This window comes from Sturnira hondurensis, unplaced genomic scaffold, assembly GCF_014824575.4.
Source record: "Sturnira hondurensis isolate 20B ecotype Veracruz unplaced genomic scaffold, ASM1482457v3 Scaffold0013511, whole genome shotgun sequence".
In the NCBI taxonomy this organism is placed as follows: domain Eukaryota; kingdom Metazoa; phylum Chordata; class Mammalia; order Chiroptera; family Phyllostomidae; genus Sturnira; species Sturnira hondurensis.
The window spans coordinates 711,076-733,510 of record NW_028086142.1 but is presented as its reverse complement, the minus strand read 5'-3'; the positions used below and the strand labels follow the sequence as shown (position 1 = coordinate 733,510).

The 22,435-nt window shown below is 34.6% G+C and overlaps 1 protein-coding gene across 1 annotated transcript in view; it reads left to right on the top strand.

Annotated features, from left to right (window-relative positions):
* WNK3 (WNK lysine deficient protein kinase 3) overlaps positions 1–22,435 on the top strand; it is a 107,369-nt gene that overhangs the window by 4,367 nt on the left and 80,567 nt on the right. The window contains exons 2-5 of the mRNA XM_037061661.1: positions 16,242–16,414; positions 17,373–17,593; positions 18,298–18,455; positions 21,175–21,263. Coding sequence (XP_036917556.1) covers positions 16,242–16,414; positions 17,373–17,593; positions 18,298–18,455; positions 21,175–21,263 — 641 coding nt within the window. The remainder of the gene's footprint in view (positions 1–16,241; positions 16,415–17,372; positions 17,594–18,297; positions 18,456–21,174; positions 21,264–22,435) is intronic.

Below are 22,435 nucleotides of genomic sequence, written 5' to 3'. Positions count from 1 at the left end.
GTTTTTTTTGAAATTCACAGCGCAACAAAAGGTTTTTAAAACTTTTTCTCTTGATGGCACCCCCCTATCATTGTGGATATTTGAGCTTTGTGTAACAATTCTTAGAAGTACCATATCCATTTGTTTATAGTGTTATGGCAGTGCAGAGAACCAGGATAGAGATTTTACTGCTGATATATGACCTTGAAGATGTTAAAACAAACAGACAAACCCTTTGATAATGTAGATTAGATTTAGGATTAGGTCATAAACATCTGCATTTCATATTTTATGGTTTCTGTACCTTTTTATGCATTAGTAGAAATATTTTGACCTATTATTCTTTGTAAAGAACTCGTTAAATTAGTTGGTGATTCCTTGCTATATTGGTAATTTACTGTGAGTCAGGGTAATAAGTCATAATTTCTGTTTAAAAGACTTTATTTAGTTCATGGTGTTGAAAGACCTGGTCAGATGTTACTGAAAGGCCTGTTTATTAACTCCTAGAAGAAGTCAATCACAAGAGTTTTCAATAGTTTTCTCCTCCACAAACAACTTCAGAATCAGCAGCGCTCTGATTTTACACATGGAAACATAACCAGGTTTTGCTTGGAAAAATATTTTCACTAGTACATTTGTCATTTGTTTTCTTGATGGAACTGACTTTCATATAATGGGTCTATTTTTAAGTGAAGGAACATCATAGATATCTGCAATGTTTGTTTCTAAAATGTAACTGAGTGCACCTGCAATAAGTTTCACTGGAAGGTCCCATGTGACTGTGTGCTTTCCAGGGTAATTAAACAGGCCTTCTTTAAAAAGTCTAGCTCTGAAATTAACAAACACATCACTGAAAGAAAGATTTTAAAAAGACACAGTTTCCTGAGGAAAGGGGAGAAAATGGGACATATATTAGTGTCAACGATAGAAATAAAGGGAAAAAAGACAAAATTGACTTAGGTTGATATGTTGATACTTTCATTACAGTAGTGCATATATTCAAAGCAACACTATGGAAGAAATAGTTTACAAATTCATACTTCTACACTGAAAGCTTCTATTAAAATCGTGGAGAAGTATATTTTTAGGCATCAAACCTACATTTAATTGTGAAATTAGAATTCAATAATGTGAAAATAGCTGAGTTTCCAATAAAGGAAAAAGTAATTTAAAAAATATATGCTGGAATTTCTGTTTCTGAATACATATTGTTATTCAAAGTAATCACCCTGGGGTACTTTTTGCTATCAAAATATTTTTGTTATGACCCTCTTGGAAATGTTTCCAGATTCTGTTTGAGCCACACAGGAAAATGCTCATTACATTTAGTCACACCCCAAAAAGTGTTACTCAGTTTGGATTTCCCACTGTATTAACCACACCCAGCCTTCAAAGTATAATACTCTCATTGAAGTGAGTAGGAATAAAATTTACCTAAATATGTATGTTCTAATCTCTGTTTTAAAACTAGTCAAGTAACTTTATTAAGTATAAACCAAAGGCAGGCACTTTCATAAAACGACAGGGTGAGAGCAGCAGGAGATAGACTTGTTTTGAAATATTCATTTTTCTTATTCAAAGGGTTAGTTTTGAGCTATCAGCTTGATGGATAACAAATTGATACATATAGTAGGCTGAATAATTACACCTCAAAGATGACTGTTATCTAATCCCAGGAATATATGAACATCTTACCTTACATTACAAAAAGGACTTTGAAGATGTGGCTAAATTAAATGAAAGATTTTAGTAGATTACCCTGGATTATCTAGGTTGGCCCGGTGCAATCACAAGGGCCCGTATGAGAGAGGAGAAAGGATGGCCATAGTCAGAAGGAGATGTGATGATGGAAGTAGAGTTTGGAGTGATGCAATTGTTGGAAGTGGGCGAAGAACCAAGGAATGTGGGCAACCTCTAAAAGCTGGAAAAGGCAAGGAAACAGATTCATTCTTCTCTCAAGTGTACAGTAGGAATAAAGCCTTGCCAACACTTTGATTTTCCTCTAGAGAGACTCATTTTGGACTTCTGATCTACAGAAATGGACGGTAATAAATTGGGGTGTTTTAAGATGCAAAGTTCCTGGTAATTTGTTATAATAGCAATAGGAAATGAATACAATATACACAGCTGCCATTCATTCATTTGTTCATTCATTCAACAAATAAGTATTTAGTGTCTATAATATGCCAGAACTGTGCTAAGTGATAGGGACATAATGGAGAAAAAGCAGCCACAGGCCCTATTTTCATAAGTAGAGGGAGTTTATAGTCAGTAAGAAGGTTTCGAGATTGGAATTAGTGGAAATCAGATAAAAAGGCTGTTAAAACATAATTTCGTTTGAAGGACGTGGTGGGGTTGGCAGTAGCAGGCAACAGGGATACCACTCCTTTACTACTTAGTTTTTTCTTCTGACTTTTTATTCTGAGATAATGTGCTACTAACAGAAGATTTGCAAAGATAACCTAGAAAGTTCCTGTACGCTCTTCGCTCAGTTTTCCCTTATGTTAATATCTTAACTAGAGACTGTTTTATCGAAACATAAGAAGTTATTGTTAGTACAATACTATAAACTAAAGTATAGGACTTACTTGGATTTCACCGGTTCTTCCACAGCAATAATGTCCTTTCTCGTTGCTGTGATTCAGTCCAGGGTCCCACATTGCATTTAGTTATGTCCAGGATGTAATAGTTCTTCAGTCTTCCTCTCGTTTTCCATAATTTTGAGCTTTTGAAGAGTACTGCTCAGTTATTTTATAGACTGTCCCTTAATTTGGGTCTGTTTTATGGTTTCTCATGATTCAATTTAGGCTGTGAATTGTGGCAAAGATACTGTAGGCAGGATGCACTCTTCTCAGTGCGTTATAGCAGGGGGTATACATGGTGTCGATGTGGATTACTGCTGATTGTCACCTTGACCACTTGCTTAGGGTAGCATATGATAGGTTTTCTACACTGTTAAATAAATATTTTTCCCTTTGTAGATTAATGAATATCTTGGGTATAGATACTTTGAGACTATGCAAATAACTGTTTTGCCTCAAAGTTTCCCCCATTGTTTTAGCACCAATTGGTATATTTTACCTGTAGTATTGCTGTGGTATTATAATGGTGACTTTTTACTTCCCCAATTCCTTCTATATTTGTTTGTTGGAAGTACCTCTTTGTTTTATGTGATCTCTTCCTAAATATGACTGCTGAGTTTCTGAAAACCCCCAAATTTGGGAATTTGTGGTTGAGGAATTTTGGTGTATTTTAAATGATTAATAATGGTACCATACACTTTCCTTTTATCAAAATTAATATTAATTGAACTTATACAGGCACTTAATTTGAATGTTTTATTTAATCCTTGCAATAGTTACATTAGGTAGGGATGATTAGTTTTCAGATGCTAGAACTGAGGTTTAGATACATAAAGTAACTTGCCCAGAGGGGCAGAACAGGAATTTATATTTCATCAGTTATATATAAAACATTTGCATAGGTGACTTAAGAAATCCTCCCTCATTACTTATTTGAGCACATCATTCTTTTATGTTTTTAAACCACTTTTGAATGTATTGTTTCTTAAATGGACTCTGTTTAAAATAAGGTTCTTTTTTTAATCTTCACCCAAGGATATTTTTTCATTGTTTTTAGAGAGAGAGAGAGAGAGGAAGTGGGAGAGTGGGGAGAGAGATGGAGAAATATTGATTGCCTGCCTCCTGTATACTCACCGACCAGGGATGGAACCTGCAACTTTTTGGTGTATAGGGGGATGCTCTAACTAACTGAGCCACACTGGCCAGGGCTAAAATAGGATTTAAATTTTTTTTAAAAATTTATTTATTTATTTTTAGAGAGAGAGGAAGGGAGGGAAAAAGAGAGGGAGAGACACATCAACGTGTGGTTGCCTCTCATGTGGCCCCCACTGGGGACCTGACCTGCATGCAATCCAGGTATGTGCCCTGACCAGGAGTCGAACAGGCAACCTTTCAGTTTGCAGGCTGGCACTCATAGAGTCCACTGAGCCACAGCAGCCAGGGCTATATTTTGATTTTTTGATTAATTATTTGCTGTTACCATTTACAAATTGCCATTACCCTAGTGTGTGTTTATTTTTTTTAGCTGTAGTTCTGGGGTGTTACACAGCCTCTCCATGGAAAGTGGCTTGTGACTGACGTATTTGCAGTCATCACTGAATATTTTTTCTGAGAGGCAAAGGGATGAATTGGAGAGTGTGTGGGTATCAGAATACAGCAAACCTGGGTACAATGTTACCTGTGCCAGTTAAGCACCTTGGGCAAACTAAGCTACTTAACACTTTGAAGGTGTAGTTTTTCACTTAAAAAAATCCTCACCCAAGGATATGTTTATTTATTTTAGAGAGAGTGAGACAGACAGACAGACATATTTATGTGAGAGAAACATCTATTGGTTGCCTCCCATACGTGACCAGACTGGGGATTGAACTGGCAACCTAGGTATGTGTCTTGACCAGGGATTGAACCTGCAACCTTTTGGTACATAGAAGAACACTCCAACAAACCAGGGCTAGTTTTTCACTTTTAAAAAATATAGTAAATATTTCAGCCCTGGCTGGTGTAGCTCAGTGGATTGAGTGCAGACCTGCGAACCAGAGGATCGCGGTTCGATTTCCAGTCAGGGCACATGCCTGGGTTGCAGGCCGGTTCCCTGCAGGCCGACTCCCGGCAGGGGATGCACGAAGGGCAACCATACATTGATGTTTCTCTCCCTCTCCCCTTCCCCTCTAAAGATAAATTAATTAATTAATTAAAAAATCTTTAAAAATTAAAAAATAGTAAATATTTCAGATACGCAAAAAAAAAGAATAAAGAGTAACACAATGGAACCTGTGTACCTACTACTCAGCTTGAGAAACAAAATGTTGATCAGAGATAGTGCCTATAAAGCATGTGGTACACGTTTGGGTGTTCATTAAATAATTGTGGTAAAACACTGATCAACCTCGTATTTATCCAGAATAGTCATTGATAGACTGCTTTGTAAAGGATGCACATCATGAAGCTTTCATAGTGTTCATCCTTACGTGAGCAAGTTATTTTATAATACAGCTTTTATAACATTGTTGATTTCTTCCTACTTTCACATTTGCAGAAACAGATCCACATACCCTCTGACCTGGTTCTCTACTTCATTGTTGGTGTTTGCATTAAGAGACATAGCTGATAAGGCCATAGTTTACCTTTTGGAAATGAAATGCCTCTTATCTTGAATAAATATATATGCAGGTTAGTCATGTTGGTATTGTGCCTTGTCTCAGGAAAGGATTTGTGTACATTTTTAGCATGCCATATATTATAATAGATTGTGTTTAGTTAACATTCATAAAAGGACGAACTCTTTTTAAAGCAGTATTGTTGTAGTGGTTGAAAACTATTTGGTAAATTTGTATTTGACCTCTATTATATTTATCACCCATATGAGTTCATATTTATAACACTGAAAATTTGATATTTGATGTTTTTTGAGGAGAGGTGCACTTACCTAGAGACAGTAAGATCAGTGGGTCATTTTTGTAGGCTGTCACTCTCCTGGCTTCTGACTATATCAACTCCATTAGCGGTCACTGCTCTGTTGTTTGCCCTTTATGGTTCATCATCCCTTCGTTGTGTAAGAGCTCTTCATTGGCAATGTGTGAAAGTTACCATATCAAAGTGATTATCATTTATACAACAGTGGATGTGTGTGTGTGTGTGTGTGTGTGTCTGTGTGTCTGTGTTTAAAGGAGGGCTATTTAGTAGCTGAAAGCTCTCTTATGGATTCAGGTGCTATGTTGACAGGTTTACTTTTGCCTCACTGGATTAGAAGTGGACCTTTGAAGACTTTGGCCATATCTTTTTAGTGGATTTTTAACGCTAGCAGTACATCTAGAATAGCATTTGTCACTTTTTAGAGTTGTTTATTCCCAGCGCTGACTATTTTTAATCCATTGGATCAAAGGGTAAAGTAAAGTAGTTTATCTTGACACATGAAAGACTTGTATTTACTAATTTAATCAGAGGGCATCAAAGTTTATTCATTATTCTTTTTCTAAAGATTTTATTTATTTGCCTTTAGAGGGGAAGGGAAGGAGAATGGGAGAAATATCAATGTATGGTTGCCTCTCGTGAGTCCCCTGCTGGGAACTGGCCTGCAACCCAGGCATGTGCCCTGACTGGGAATCGAACCGCGATCGTGTGGTTCTCAGGCTCGTGCTCAATCCACTGAGCTATACCAGCCAGGGCTAAATATCACACAGGATTTTTATATCAAAGGGATACTTTCCACTTATGTTCATTGCAGTATTATTCACAAAAGCCAAGATATGGAAACAGCCTAAGTGTCCATCAATGGATTAATGGATAAAGAAGATGTGTGTCTCACACACACACACACACACACAGGAATGTTATTCATCTATTAGAAAGAAGGATATCCTGCCATTTGCGACAATGTGAATAAATCTTGAAGGCAGGCTAAGTGAGATAAGTCTGACAGAGAAAGACAAATACTGTTTGAGTTCCTTAGTCCCTACTTTTTAAAATCCTCACCTGAGGACATTTTTATCCTTGCTTTTAGAGAGAGGAAGGGGAAGAGACAAGCATCAATGTGAGAGAGGAAAATTGATCGATTGCTTCCCATATGTGCCTGGACCCGTGATTGTACACATCTGAACTGGAAACTGAACCTGCAACCTAGGCACATGCCCTGACTAGGAATCGAACCTTTATCCTTGTGGTTAGGGAACATTGCTCCAACCAACTGAGCCACACTAGCTAGGGCCCCAACTCTTTTATTTTTATTGTGTCAAGTGTATGTAACATAATATATACCACTTGAACCATTTTAAGTGTACAATTCAGTGGCATTAACTACATTGACATTGTTGTACAACCATCACCACCATCCATCTTCAGAATTTTTTCATCATGACAAGCTGAAATTCTGAATCCATTAAATAAGAACTCTCATTTCTTCACTTTCCCCAGCCGGTAGTAACCACTATTCTACTTTCTATCTCTGTGAATTTATCAGTTCTAGGTGTTTCATGTAAGTTCAGTCATACAATATTTGTTCTTTTGTCTGTGGGTTATTTCATTTAACAAAATATTTTCAGGATTCATCCATGTAGTGGCATGTATCAGAATTCCGTTCTTTTTTAGGGCTGAATTATATTCCATTGTATGTATATACCACATGTTTTTATCCACCCACTGATGGACATTTCCACTTTTTGACTATTGTAAATAATGCTGCTGTGAACATTGGTGCAAAAATAGCTGTTAAAGTCCCTTTTAACTCTTTTTGGCATATACCTTGAAGTTAAATTGCTAGATTGTATGGTAATTCTATGTTTAATTTTTGGGGAATTAGTACACCGTTTTCCACAGTGGCTGTACCATTTTACATTCCCACGAGTAATACATAAGGGTTCCAGTTTTTCCACATCATTGTCAACACTTGTTCTTTTGTGTTTTTTTTTCATAGCCATCCTAAGTGGTGTGAAGTGATACCTCATTCTGGTTTTAATTTACATTTACCTAATTCTTAATGAAGTTGAATCTCTTTTCATTTGTTTATTGACTGCTTGTATTTCTTCTTTGGAGATATATTTATTTATTCAAGTCTTTTGCCAATTGTTGAATTGGATTGTTTGTCCCTTTGTTGTTGAGTTGTAGTCGTCTTTATATATGTATTCTGAGTATTAATGACTTATCAGGTAGGAATTGCAAATATTTGCTCCCGTTTTATGGATTGCTTTTTCACTTACTTTTTTTTCCACTTTCTTAATATGCCTTTGATGCACAAAAGTTTTTAATTTTGATTAGGTCCAATTTATCTATTTTTTTCTTTTACCTATGTGCTTTTGGTGTCATATCAAAAAATCCATTGCTAAATCCAGTGTCATGAAGCTTTTCTCCTATGTTTTCTTCTAAAAGTTTTACAAAATTAGTTCTTTTATTTAGGTCTTTGATTCACTTTGAGTTAATTTTTGTATATAGCATAAGGTAAGGTTCCAACTTTATTGTTTTGCATGGGGGTACTCAGTTTACCATACCATTTGTTGAAAAGAATATATTTTCCCCATCAAATGTTCTTGGTATCCTTATCAAAAATAATTTGATGATATGTATGAAGGTTTATTTCAGCCTCCATAGTCTATTTCATTGATCTTTTTGTGTGTCTTTATGCCAGTATCATACTATTTTGATTACTAAAGTTTTGTAGTATGTTTGGAAATCAGGAACTTCAAGTTTCTTCTTTTTCAAGATTGTTTTGGGTATTTGATATTCTTTGAGATTCCACATGAATTTTAGGAATTTTTTTTATTTGTGAAAAAAAGTCACTGGGATTTTGATAAGGATTGAACTGAATCCACAGATCTTTTTTGGTGTTGACATCTGAACAATATTAAGTCTTACAATCCATAAATACAAGATGTGTTTCCATTTATTTATGTCTTTTATTTTAGCAGTGTTTTGTACCTTTCCGTGTTACACATCTTTTGTCTCCTTAACTAATTTTGTTCTTTTTGATGCAAATGTAAATGGAATTGTTTCCTTAATTTTCTTTTTGGATTATTTATTTCAGTGTATAGAAATACAAATGACTTTTAAATGTAAAGTGTTGACTTGGTTTACTGCAACTTTGCTGAATTAGTTTATTAATGTTTGATTTTGAATGTCAGAAAAAGGAAGCTGAACACTAGTAAAAAGGAAAAAATGTGATATAATTATAAATTAACAGGAGCAAAGGAAACAATGAAGAACCTAAAATAAGATGGAAGTAGTAAAATTAAATACATCATTTGCTTATATCAAATTTTGACATACTGTACTTGCTTGTTAAAAGAACTTAGAATGTCAGATGAGGTTAGAAAACAAAAGCCACATTGTTGTTTATAAAAACATACTCAAAACAGTGATAAAGAAAAGCTAAGAAAAAGGTATAAGCAAGCAAAGAGCAAGCAAGAATGGCAATATTAATATGTATCTCAGAAAGAAGATAAAGCATCAAACAGGATATTATGAAGTTACTTACTTCACATATTAAGAAGTTATATGAAAGAACTGTAGGCAGTAAAAATATTTTTGCTAATAATTTAAACTCAGAACTTCTAATAGATTCAAGGAAAAAGGATAAATACTAGGTATAACAGGAAATTTCAGGTGCCTTTCTTTCCAAATAGTACAGATCTAACAAACAATAAGTGAATAAATATAGAGGAATTGGGTAATAGAATCCAAAAAATCCATTTGATGTATATGTGTGGATATATTTTCAAATAGGGAACATATATTTTTATAGTCTTCAAGCCATTAAGAAAGTTGGCTGCATGTATGGCCCAAAGAAAACCTTCAGTTAAAGAAAAGGGATTTTATATTCTGTAGCTCAATAAAATTGGAAATAATAAACAAATGGTCAAAATGTTATTTTTATTTTTTTAATTTATTGATTTCAGAGAGAGAGAAAGAAATGTTGAGAGAGAGACTTGTGCCACTTATTGATACATTTCATTGGTTGATTCTTGGATGTGCCATGACTGGGGAGGTTGACCTAACCTGCAACCTGCAACTCTCTCCTATATAGGAGACAGTGCTCTAACAACTGAGCTACCTGGCCAGAGCCAAAGATATTCTTTTTTTAAAAAAGATTTAATTTATTTTTCTTAAGAGGGGAAGGGAAGGAGAGAGGGAGAGAAATATCAATGTATGGTTGCCTCTTGTGAGTCCCTTGCTGGGAACTGGCCTGCAACCCAGGCATGTGCCCTGGCTGGGCATCGAACGGCGATCCTTTGGTTCTCAGGCTGGCGCTCAATCTACTGAGCTACACCAGCCAGGGCAAAGATATTCTTAATTGGAGATTAGAAACCATACTCCTAGATAAATTTTGGATCAAGGAGAAAAATCAAAACTAAAATGATAAACTACTTAAAAAGCAATAAAAAAGAGAAGATATTATAACAAAACTTCTTGGTCGTTGTAAAAGCTACAATTCAAAGAAAATATATCCCCTAAAATGTCTTCATTATTAATTAATAACAATTAGGATGAATTTAGTACTCATTTTGTGACATTAAGGAAATAACAGGGAGAGAAAGCAAAGTAAAGGAAGAAGGAATAAAGAAAGATAACTGAAATTGCCCTGGCTGGTGTGGCTCAGTGGATTGAGCATGGGCCTGTGAACCAAAGGGTTGCTGGTTGCATTCCCAGTCAGGGCACATGTCTGTCTCTCCCTCTCTTTCTCCTTTCCTTCTCCTGTGTCTAAAAATAGATAAATAAAATCTTTAAAAACAAAAACAAAAAAACCCTATTTTAAAAAACACAAAACTCAGTGAACATTCTAAGATATGAAATAATACAGCTATTTTTATTAAAATACAATGAACAGTGGTGACTTACTATTTTTCCAGTCACTGTTATTGCAAATATCTACTATATTGCATATAGTGGATATTTTAGCAAAATCAATAAATGAGAAAATTAATAGTGTAAATGTTGAGAAAGGTAACTTTATATCTTCTGTGCTGATGATAAAATGTAATTATTGGAATATCTTGGTCCCTAATAGCTCCTTTCTAGAAGATTTCTGGGGACAAATTTGGAAGGTAGAAGATGACAAGGTAGGCCCCAGGCCATCTTCTCCAACTTTTTCAGAGAAGTGGTTGACTGAAAATAGCAGAGTAAGAATCAAGCCAGAGGCGATTCACTTGATGTCAAAACTACGTAAAGACATTATAAGAAAATAAAACTACAGAGCAATATCCCTTATGAACATAGATGAAAAAATGTTTGATGTAATATTAGCAATCAAATCCAGCAATATATAAAAAGGACAACATGTGATGACTGTGTGGGCTTTTCCTAGGAATGCAAGGATTGTTCAACATTTAAAGTTAATGTAATTTGACATATTAACAGACTACAGAATAAAAAACATCATTTCCACATTTGCAGAAAAAAGCATTTGAAGGAATTCAGTATCCACTTATGTATGATTTGAAAAAATCTCAGCAAATTTGCAATAGAAGGGAACCTCCTTAAACTGATAAGGGGCATCTGTTTTTTTAAAGTTAGTAACATCAGCAACCAGCAGCAAGTTAGTAAGTGGTGATGACTGAATGCTTTTTCTCTTAACAAGGCAAGATTCTCTTCCCTACTTTCAGTATGATGTTCTCAGTATTGTACTAGGAGTTATAGCCAATGAAATTAGGCATAAGAAAGAAAGAAAAGAAATGTAGATTTCAAAGGAAGAAATGAAACTGTTTTTACTTATTGATTACATGATTATCTACATAGAAAATCCCAAGGAATCCAAAAACCATCCTGGAATTATTAAGTGAGCTTAGCAAGGTTGCGGGATACATGGCTAATATACAAAAACCAATTATATCTCTAATCACTAACAATGCATATTTGGAAATTGCAATTTTTAATTAAAAAGTACCATTTACAATAGTGCCAAAAGTAAAATAATTAAGTATAAATATAACAGTATGTGCAGAATCTGCTCAAAACTAAAAAAATCAAAAAACAGTAAATCAAAGAAAACCTCAATTAATGGATTGATTGTTGGAAGACAATGTTATTAAGATGTCAGTTCCCTCCACATGACCCAGAAATTCAGGACAATTACACCAAAATCGTAGTAGGATTTTTTGTAGATGTTAATTTAACAGTCTGATTCCAAAATTAATATAGAAAAGCAAAGAATTAGAATAGCTAAATAATTTTGATGAAAATGATCATGGTTAAAGAATTCATGTTACCTGATTCTCTGACCTACTCTAAGAGCACAGTAATCAGAGTGCATATGGCATTGGCAGAAAGATAGATATGCAGATCACTGGGACAGAATAGAGTTCAGAAACGGATCTAAACGGATATAGTCAAGTGATTTTAAAAACAAAAAAAGGTGTGATGGCAATTCAGTATAAAAAGGGTAATCTTTTCAACAAAAGATGCTGCAAAATTGGAGATGCATATTAAAAAAATGAGCCTCGATATAACTCTTAGACATCCTATTTTAACTCAAAGTATATGATAGACCTAAAAGCATAACATAAAACTGTAAGACTTCTAGAAGAAAACATGAGAAAATTCTTTTGACTTTTGTTTAGGGAAAGAGTATTTGAAAGAGTAACAGAAACATGATCCATAAAAGAAAAAAAATCAATAAATTGACACACAGTACAATATACAGATGATGTATTACAAAGTTATACACCTGAAACCTATATAATTTTATTAACTGATATCACCCCGATAAGTTCAATAAAAATTAAGAAATTTTCATGATGAATGTAATTGTAATTAAAAAATAAATTGTTAAGAGAATGAAAATATAATCCATGGACTGGCAGAGACTATTTTCAGATCACATATGTGACACAGAACTTATATCCAGAATCTATAAAGAATTTTCAAAACTCAACTGAATAAAACAAGGCAATTTAAAAGTGGAGTAAAGATTTGAACAGACATTTCACTAAAGAAGACAGATGTATGGCAAGTAAGCACATGAAAAAAGTGCTTGATACCATAATCCTTAGGGAAGTGGAAATTAAAGCTATAATTTTATACTCCTAATATACCTATTAGAATGGCTAATAACCAACCAAGCAAACAAATGGAAAAAAAAAAAAACCCCGACTGCTGGTGAGGATGATGTATGTGGAGAAAGAAACTTATTTACAAGATCTGTGCAGAAGGTATCCAGCCACATAATCTGAAAAACTGAAGAAGATACAAGTTACAAAAACATTGCACATAGGACAGTGATGCCTTAGTCCCCTTCGAAGTAGGCACCTTGGGACTTCACACAGTCCTCCCAATCACCATCAGCTGCCCTGTCATATTTTTCTGAATCTCATCAACAATCTCTTGACTTCAAAGATGATTTTAGTTTGGGGAAATGCCAGAAGTCACAGGGTGCCAAATCTGAGCTGTAGGGGAGCTGAGTCACTTGGGTGACTTGATGTTTTACCAAAAAAAAAAAAAAAAACCTCCTGCAAAAGTTGCAGTGCATGAGTGGGTACATTGACATGAAGTTGCCAATCATCAGTTGCCCATAGCTGCAGCCTTTTGCATCATCCCAATAGTTTCTGTGGAGGAGTGTTCCATCTTAATGAAAAATTTGATGCAGATTCGTTGCTTTATTTGCTGTAATTTTGAATTTGATGGCCACACAGTACACATGCTCACTTAATGCTGTCTACCGTCCCCACTGACTAGTACAATGAAATCATTGTTTCACATATGTGCATTCCAGTCCACTCTCTTTGGCTACCAGGTTACATTGCTATCATACAAACTGTTCTTGTACATTAACAATGGTGGGACTTTTCCCAGACAGACTTCATGTTGTTGGTGAGAAAACAAAATCTAGAACTATTTTTCACTTTGTCAGTTCCCTGAAAGCAAACATGATCCATCAATCCTACTTGAGATATTTACCCAAGAAAACCTATGTTCACACAAACACCTGTACTTAAATGGTTTATAGTAGCTTTATTGTATTTGCCCCAGACTGGAAACCACCCAAATGCCCTTCATCTGGGGAATGGAAAGGCAGGCCAGTTGTGCATCTATAGGTGGAATATTGTTCAACAATTAACAGTAACAAACTATTGACACTTGCAGCAGTATCAATCAATTCAAAAGCCATTATGCTAAGTGAGAGATGGTAGACTCAAAAGGCTACACACACAGGCACACACACACACACACACACACACACGCACACACACACACATACACACACACATTTCCCCATTTATAAGACTTTCTGGAAAAGGTAAAACCAGGAACTGTTTTCCAGGGTGTATGGGTGAGGAGCAGGTTTGACTATAAAGGGATGGAGGAACTGTTTGGTATTTTAATTGTGGCAGTGGTTACATGACTTTATAAATTTGTTGAAACTTATGGAACTGTAAAACAAAAAGTCAATTTTACTAAATATAAATTTTAAAATAAAGAAAAATTAAATATGAGGCTTAGGAGAAAAGAAGTTGAGAGAGTATCAGCTCATGTGTCTCTGTCCCTGCCTGTATGAAAAATCTTACTGAAACTGGACAAATGGAAAGATATATTCCAGGTTTTTAGACAGCTACTATTCTCCAAATTTATATATATATAAAATTAAGGTTGCAAAGTATTCTGTTTTATTTTAATTGAAAAAAGGATTTTAATGTTTGTATTAAATATAAATAGATAAGAATAGCCAATAAAATAATGAAGAATAGGAAATTTGCTTATTAAACCTACTGAAAGCCCCTGGAGTAGACAGATTCGTGGAAGGAAGCAAAACCCAATATAGGTGGAAGGTTAATATGCAAAAAATCATGTTCTTTACACCAGTGAGAAAAGAATAGTTTTAAGTGATGGTAGCACAACTGATAAACCATCTAGGTGAAAATACTGCATGTACAGAACTGAATGGTGCCTGGCATGTAAAAAGTTTTATTATTGACATTTTGGTTGTTTCTAAGTTTCCACAATTGCAAACCATGCTGCACTGAATATTCTTTTACATATTTCCTCATACCCATCAAAGAATGAAAAAAGTAACCAAAACTAAAATTGCCAGAGCTCTGTTACGCTGCTTTATAAAGGTTATTATGATGTCTTAACAAAGAAAAACTCCAACAGAAGTCTTTAGCCTCTGCCAAGTTGCCATTTCTTCTACTCTTGAGTTTTATAAAAATATTCTGTCAAGGTATATATCTTTACCTTTAAAAAATCTTTTGTTTGAACTATTATTGTTACTGTGGACTTATATATTTCTTTTGTCATTTTGGTGGGATTTAGGAAGGTAGGGGAATTAATACGTTGTCAACCATCTTGAAATGGAAATCATACCTAAATTTTTAACTGGTGTACTTGACTGTCAACATCAAAACTTAAAATAGTTCTATCATCACTCCCTTCTCTCCTGCTCCCCTTTGCAGATGAGAATTTTTTTTGCTTCTTGTGTATTGTATTTTAATGAAGTTATCTGGAATTTTAATTCAGTATTGTTTTCTTTGCTTTATGTATCTTCTGTTTTAATTCCTGTTTAGAAAGTTCACTGAAACCAACCACTTGAGCCCCAATTACTTAGACTAAACTCTTAAGTAAGCATTATTGGAAACATTGTATTACTATTTTTTGTACATGCCACACCCTTCTTTTCTAGTGACTTTATTTGGCAACATTTTAACTGAAATTATTTGACTATTTTTAGAAAGGGTTTATGCTGTCGTATACTTTCTATATCCTGGTTTTCATAGAAATGTGTTTAGTTTTCCATTATAAACTTGATTGATAGCTTATTTGAGTTCAGAATTTTAGTCTTCACCTCAGAATTCTGTAAATGCTACTCTTATTTTAAAATTGAAATTTTAAAATTCAATTTAAGGTTCAAACCTTCAATGGAAGGTTTAAAAATTCAATTTAAAAATTGAATTTATTGTGGTGACATTCATTCAAACATTATTCTTTTAACTTCTAGTAGTTAATATAGAAGATTAGAGGTCCAAATCCTCTTAGAAGGTCTTTCGTTGGTTGGTAACTTTACATTTCTGTTTGGAAATATGTTGGCAATTAATATATTTGAGCACAATAAATGTTTAGGTGTCTAACATTTGATTATTCCTGCCCTGACATAGATCCTTTAAGTGTGGAAATTTAGGGGTTTCTTAAGGAACCTTTCATATTATTTGTGTTATTACTTTTTCTCATTTTTAGATAATGATTTTCTTTTTCACTTTTTTATTGTTCAGTTACAGTTGCCCCCATTACTTTCCCCTGCTTTATCTGCCTCTCATTGCCTTTGTCCATAGGTCCTTTATACATGTTCCTTGACTTGGCCTTTCCCTAGATAATGAGTTTCTTTTCAAGCAATGGGAATTTCCTTTATTTTTCCAGTTTTGTAGAGATATAATTGACATATAACAATGCTAAGTTTGAAATATACAACATAATGATTTAATATATGTATCAAAATTATTCCCAGAAAAAGTTAACTTCCACGATGTTTTCAAAGGTATTGATATATCATGCAGGTAGGTTCATAAAACAGTTACAAAATGTAGAAATTGCTGCATTGCTGTATGGGAGCAGTTGAAGTAACTAACAGGCTGTCAAGTGATTACATACGTCCTGAGAAAAGAATTGGCAGGTGTAAATAAATACAACTTAGGAAAGCAGTCATTTTAGTGGCATTAGAAATGTGCATGAGAATTTCTATGCTTTAATTTGGAAATTTTTCCATTTCAGGACCGGAAATTAACCAAAGCTGAGCAGCAAAGGTTCAAGGAAGAAGCAGAGATGTTAAAGGGTCTCCAACATCCCAATATAGTTCGATTTTATGATTCCTGGGAGTCTATATTAAAAGGAAAGAAATGCATTGTATTAGTGACTGAACTTATGACATCAGGAACATTAAAGACGTAAGTTCACCCTGATAGTGCTTGCTACTGAGTTCTTTCTGGAAATAATTTTCATTAGTCATAAAAGTTGCTTGTAAAATAACACGACTTGATTAAAGCATTTGTAGGATCTAGTGACTTTATTTCAGGGCAGGTTAAAAAATTAGGATGTTAATAAAGTTTGCTAGAAAATACAATGTTGAGGCCCTGGCTGCGTAGCTCAGTTGGTTAGAGCATTGTCCTGATACGCTGAGGCTGCAGGTTAGATCTCTCAGAACAGGGCATATACAAGAAGCAAGCAATGAATGCATAGACAGGCGGAACAGCAAACTGATGTCTTTCTCTTCGTCTCTCTCCCTTTCTCCCTTCTTCCCTTCCCTTCTCTCTCTGTAACATCAATTTAAAAAGAAAATACAATGTTTATACATTAATATTTGTGGGATATCATAGGATTTTAGAATTAGAAGTTATTATAGAGATAACAATGTCATTTTGTAATCGACACTGGAAAGGGGGTGTGGCTAGGTTCACATATATGTAGTCTGTTGTTTAGTTTCTGACAACAGTTTTTCATTTGATGGTATAATCACTCACTTCTAACTGTTAAATGTGGAGTATACATTTTGTGTTTCCTGCCATCTTTCCACTAAGATTTTATACAGTTAAACCCTCTGCTGACTTTGTATTAGGAAGTAGAGAAGGACTTTTTAAATTGTGCTGCCATTTCACAAGAGGCCACTCTGATTGGAATGATTCTTGTTTTGAATTAAAAGTGCTAAACTTGGTAGGATGTCTTCTCAAAGAATGAGTTCTTAGATTTCAAGTTTTCTTGCTATAACAGATAATAAAAAAAACAAGTTAGTGATGGCAATCATAGTACAGCATACACAATATCTGCTAGCTTAAATGATTTACCCTCATAGTGATCATATAGTAAGTTAGGTATTTTTATTAATATGTCTTTTTTTTCTTTATGTAGGTACTTAAAACGATTTAAAGTCATGAAACCAAAGGTCCTAAGGAGCTGGTGCAGGCAAATTTTAAAGGGGTTGCAGTTCTTGCATACTAGGACTCCACCTATTATTCACCGGGATCTGAAGTGTGACAATATTTTCATCACGGGACCTACTGGATCTGTGAAGATTGGTGACCTAGGCCTAGCCACCTTAATGCGCACATCATTTGCTAAGAGTGTCATTGGTGATTAACATTTTATAGTTTATTAGTTGGGTAAAGAGAGTTGTTAATTGCATATGTCTAGAACAGGGAGCAGCAAACTATAACCCATGGCCAAATCCGGCCCTGATGCCTATTTTTGTAAATAAACCTTTATTGGAACACAGCTATACCTCCTTGTTTATGTAATGTCTACAGCTGCTTTTGTACTATAATGGCAGAGTTGAATAGTTGTGACAGAGAACATATGGATGTCAGAGCCTGAAATATTTACCATTTGGCCTTTTACAGAGAAGTTTGCTGATCCCTGACATGGAATGTAAATTTGCTTTGAAATATCTAGTACATATTGCCTTATTTTGGAGACATCTTCATGTATTTTTTTGTGGGATATATTTAAGATTATTGAAAGTTTCTGAGGATTTAAGAAAGAAAATTTACTAATTATGAAAAAATTTCAGTATATAAAAAAGGATAGAAATAAAAACATTTTAGTGGTCATTACCTAATCTTGAACATTATGGATTGTACTATATCAGTGTGGAAAGTTAAGGCCATTCTTTAAGTGCTTTGTATTAGATATAGCAAGTGTTCATCAAATGTTATGTTTTAAAATTTCTTTTAGGAAGTGGAAATTAATTTAGGTAATCCTTATCACAAAGGGAAAGTAATCTTGGTGAATACAGTTTTCTTTTTAACAAAAATATGGTTGTGTTGTTATTTTATAGGGACTCCTGAGTTTATGGCCCCAGAGATGTATGAAGAGCACTATGATGAATCTGTAGATGTCTATGCTTTTGGAATGTGTATGCTGGAAATGGCAACTTCGGAGTACCCTTACTCTGAGTGCCAAAATGCAGCTCAAATATACCGTAAAGTAACTAGTGTAGGTATACCTTTACTCTTTTTACTTCACAAATTGCCATATTTCATTTTGAAGTTGGTTTAAGCCAACTTAGTAAAACCCAGTTTTGGCTTAGTTTTGTTTAACAGTGCTAAATTTAACATAATTGTAATGAATTTTGAATTGTAATCTATAGCTTTAGATTATGCTCTATAGTACATACATATATTCTATTGGGGTCATGTAAAATGCTCTGTATTGGTATCTTTGGGAAAACCGAGAGCTATCATACATATGCATTTGTTTGTAAAGAAATTTGATGTATTTATTAGATGGGTCTCATTTTCCAAATTTGAATAGTAAAGATTGGCTAAATGGTTTGAAGGTTTCTTTTAGTTCTAAAAACCTAATTGTGAAAGGGCATTCAAAATATAGTTCAACAGATACAGTATTTGATTCTTGCTGTGAGTAATGTTTTAGAAATTGCAAGAAAGCATGAATGAATAAAGAAGTGTTTGCTACCCCAAAGAGCTTATATTTTTAGTAGGACAGTAATGTAAATTCACAAATAAGCACACAAATAATAAGAGGATGGGAGTAATGTAAGGGACGTGAGGGAGGTAGAAGAAAAATGCTAGGATTATTCAAAAGAGGTTTACTTCATATCCAATTTGGTGGCTCAGATAGGCTGGAGAAGAGATTGTTAGAGTATTTCAGATAACCAATACTAAGAGGTACTTGTTTTTAAATGTATGGTATATGCTGCATGCTTTCATTTTTATATCCTTGCAAGATGGTGGTATGTTCAGTTTACAAATGATGGGACTGAAAATTAGAGGTTGTGACTTATCCAGGTTCACATAGCTACTGGTAATGGTAGATTTTGACCCCAAGTCTGACTCCAGAGGTTTGGGTAGAAAGACATAAGAAGTAAGGCTGATGTTCAGAATATGAGATATTCTATAGGACTGATTACCTAGTTTCTTTAGCAAATCAATTTGTTTATTTCTTCTAGCCATTCTAAAAGACTTTGAAATAATATTTAGAATGTTTGCAATACAGAAACACTTCTTAGGAATTTCCAAAAGTTTTTAAATAGCTGTGGCCCTTGTGGCTCAGTGGAGCATCGTCCCATAGCTGAACAGTTGTGGTTGGATTCTCAGTCGGGGCATGTACCTGGGTTGTGGGTCCATTCCAGGTTCAGGCGCAGGTGCGTGCGACCCTGGTAGAGAGGCTTTCAGTCCCTGGTCCTAGCGTGGATCCTGGGTCTGGGTGTGTGCAAAGACAACCAGTTGATACCTCTCTTATATGAATGTGTGTGTGTGTCTCCCTTCTTCTCTCTCTCTAATAAAGCAAATGAAGCCCTGGCTGGTGTGGCTCAGTGGATTGAGTGCTGGCCTGCAAACTAAAGAGTTGCTGGTTTGATTCCCAGTCAGGGCCCATGCCTGGGTTGTGCGCTAGGTCCCCAGTTTGGGGGCGTGTGAGAGGCAACCACACATTGGTGCTTCTCTCTCTTTATTACTCCCTTCTCCTCTCTCTGGAAATAAATAAAATCTAAAAAAAAATGAAAATGTCCTCAGGTGAAGGTAAAAAAAGGTTTTTAAATAACATTGATTTTTTTTTCTGATTTCAATGAATACTTGTTTATTATATTTTGCTAATTGGGGTTATACTGTTATGTATATATTTTTCTTTTTAATTTATATAAATTTTTTTCCTTTTTTATCGTTTTCTCTCTTTTTTATTTTTTTAAAGATTTTATTTATTTATCTATCTTTAGAGGGGAAGGAGACGGAGAGAAACATCAATGTATGGTTGCCTTTCATGGGTCCCCTGCTGGGAGTTGGCCTGCAGGGAACCGGCCTGCAACCCAGGCACTTGCCCTGACTGGGAATTTAACCGTGATCGTGTGCTTCGCAGGCCTGCGCTTAATCCACTGAGCTACGCCAGCCAGGGCTTTCTCTCTCTTTTTTATAAAGATTTTTATTTATTTATCTTTAGAGGGGAAGGGAAGGAGAGGAGAGAAATATCAATGTATGATTGCCTCTTGTGAGTCCCCTGCTGGGAACTGGCCTGCAACCCAGGCATGTGCCCTGACTGGGAATCGAACCCCGATCATATGGTTTGCAGGCCCATGCTCAATCCACTGAGCTACACCAGCCAGGTTTTTTAATTTATTTTTTATTTAGTTCTTATTCAAGTACAGTTTTCTGTCTTATATTCCCAGCCCTGCCCCCCCCCTTAATTATTGTCCATGTGTCCTTTATACTTATTCATGTGAGTCCATCCCCATTTCCCCTATGATTCTCTCCACTCTCCTCTCTGGACCCTGTCAGCCTGTTCCATATTTGAGTGTCATTGGTCATATTTTGCTCGCTTGTTTGTTTTGTTGTTTAGGTTCCTGTTACGTATGTTTTGGAATCCTGTTTTTTTCCCCCTACTTAATGTTGCACTGTGAGAATTCTCTATGTTATTAATTACTTTGAGAATATTTTTAATTTCTGCATATTATTAGTGTATATATTATATAACATGTAAATTTTACTCTGTTAATTTTATATTATTTACAGTTTTTACTGTTATTTGTAGAACTATCACAAAATTCTTGTCAAAAAAGTTGTTAAACTTACACTATATATGTTTATCTCATTTAAAACTCAAATATGGTTTAATGGTAAAAATCATTATTTTAATAAATGTCATGTTGATTTGGGCTTTCAGTTGCTTAATATGTGACTAGAAAACATTTTTCTCCTCCTAGGGCATAAAACCAGCCAGTTTCAATAAAGTCACTGATCCTGAAGTGAAAGAAATCATTGAAGGTTGTATTCGTCAAAACAAATCTGAAAGGTGGGTGCAAATGTACTGAAGTGATGTAACCGATAGATGCATTTTTCTCTTACTTTGCACTTGGTCATTTTTTCACCTTTGAATTATGCTTGATAAGATTTTTTGAGTAGAAAACAAACTATACCGACTTTATTATACTGTATTGTGCAATTTGTTTGCCATTTTCGACTTTGATATCATGTGCTAAATTCTCCTTGAAGCAAAATTTGGGTTGTGTTTGTCTGTGTGTTTTGTGACAAGCTTTCACCACCGTGAGGCATCAGATTAAGACAGTGGGCCCCTTCCACCCAGGTTAACTTGCTTCTAACAATTGATGAAGTAGAGAGTTTCTGTAGTATCACCTTCAGGTAAGTACTTACATGGTTTTTTATGATAGTTAAATAAAAAAAGTAATCAACTCACCAGATGTTCATTTTAATTTGACCATATGTCCTTGTATTATGATGGTAAAGTTCATAGGCCTATTTTTTGTTCAAGAATTAGTATTCTAGATTATTTGTATCACAATTCATGTTTTTCTTATGGAAAAATTATTTGAGTTTTATCTTGTATTTCCCTTTAACTTGAACTTTGGACAGGTACTGACAAGTTGAAGAATTAGTCATTTGATTTTTACCTTCGTATTGATTTTGATTAATAAAGGTGACAGGTCCTTTATAGAAATTATTTCCACCAGCATTTGATTGACTGTCTCCTATTTTTGTTATTTTTCTGAGTTTAGTGTTGCTTATTCTGAGAATACATAAAGCCACTAAGGTAAGGCCTGTTTAATTATAGCTTCATTATAGAACATTCTTAATGTTTATACCAAAAGGCTATATCTAGGTATATATTTGTTTTCATTACTGTAAAATTTATACAGCATAAGATTTATCATTTTAGTCTTTTTTATGTGGTACAATTCAGTGGTATTAAGTACTTTCACAGTAAAACTGTCACTACTATCTATTTTCAGAACTTTTTCGTCATCTCAAACAGAAACTCTGTCCCCATTTAACAACTCCTTATTCCCTCTTTCCATCAACCCTTGGTAACCTCTATGCTACTCTTTGTCTCTATGAATTTGCTTATTTTAGGTACCTCATAGAAGTGGAATCACACAATATTTTTCCTTTTTTGGCCTGGCTTATTTCACTTAGCATAGTTTTCAAGGTTGATCCATGTTGTAGTGT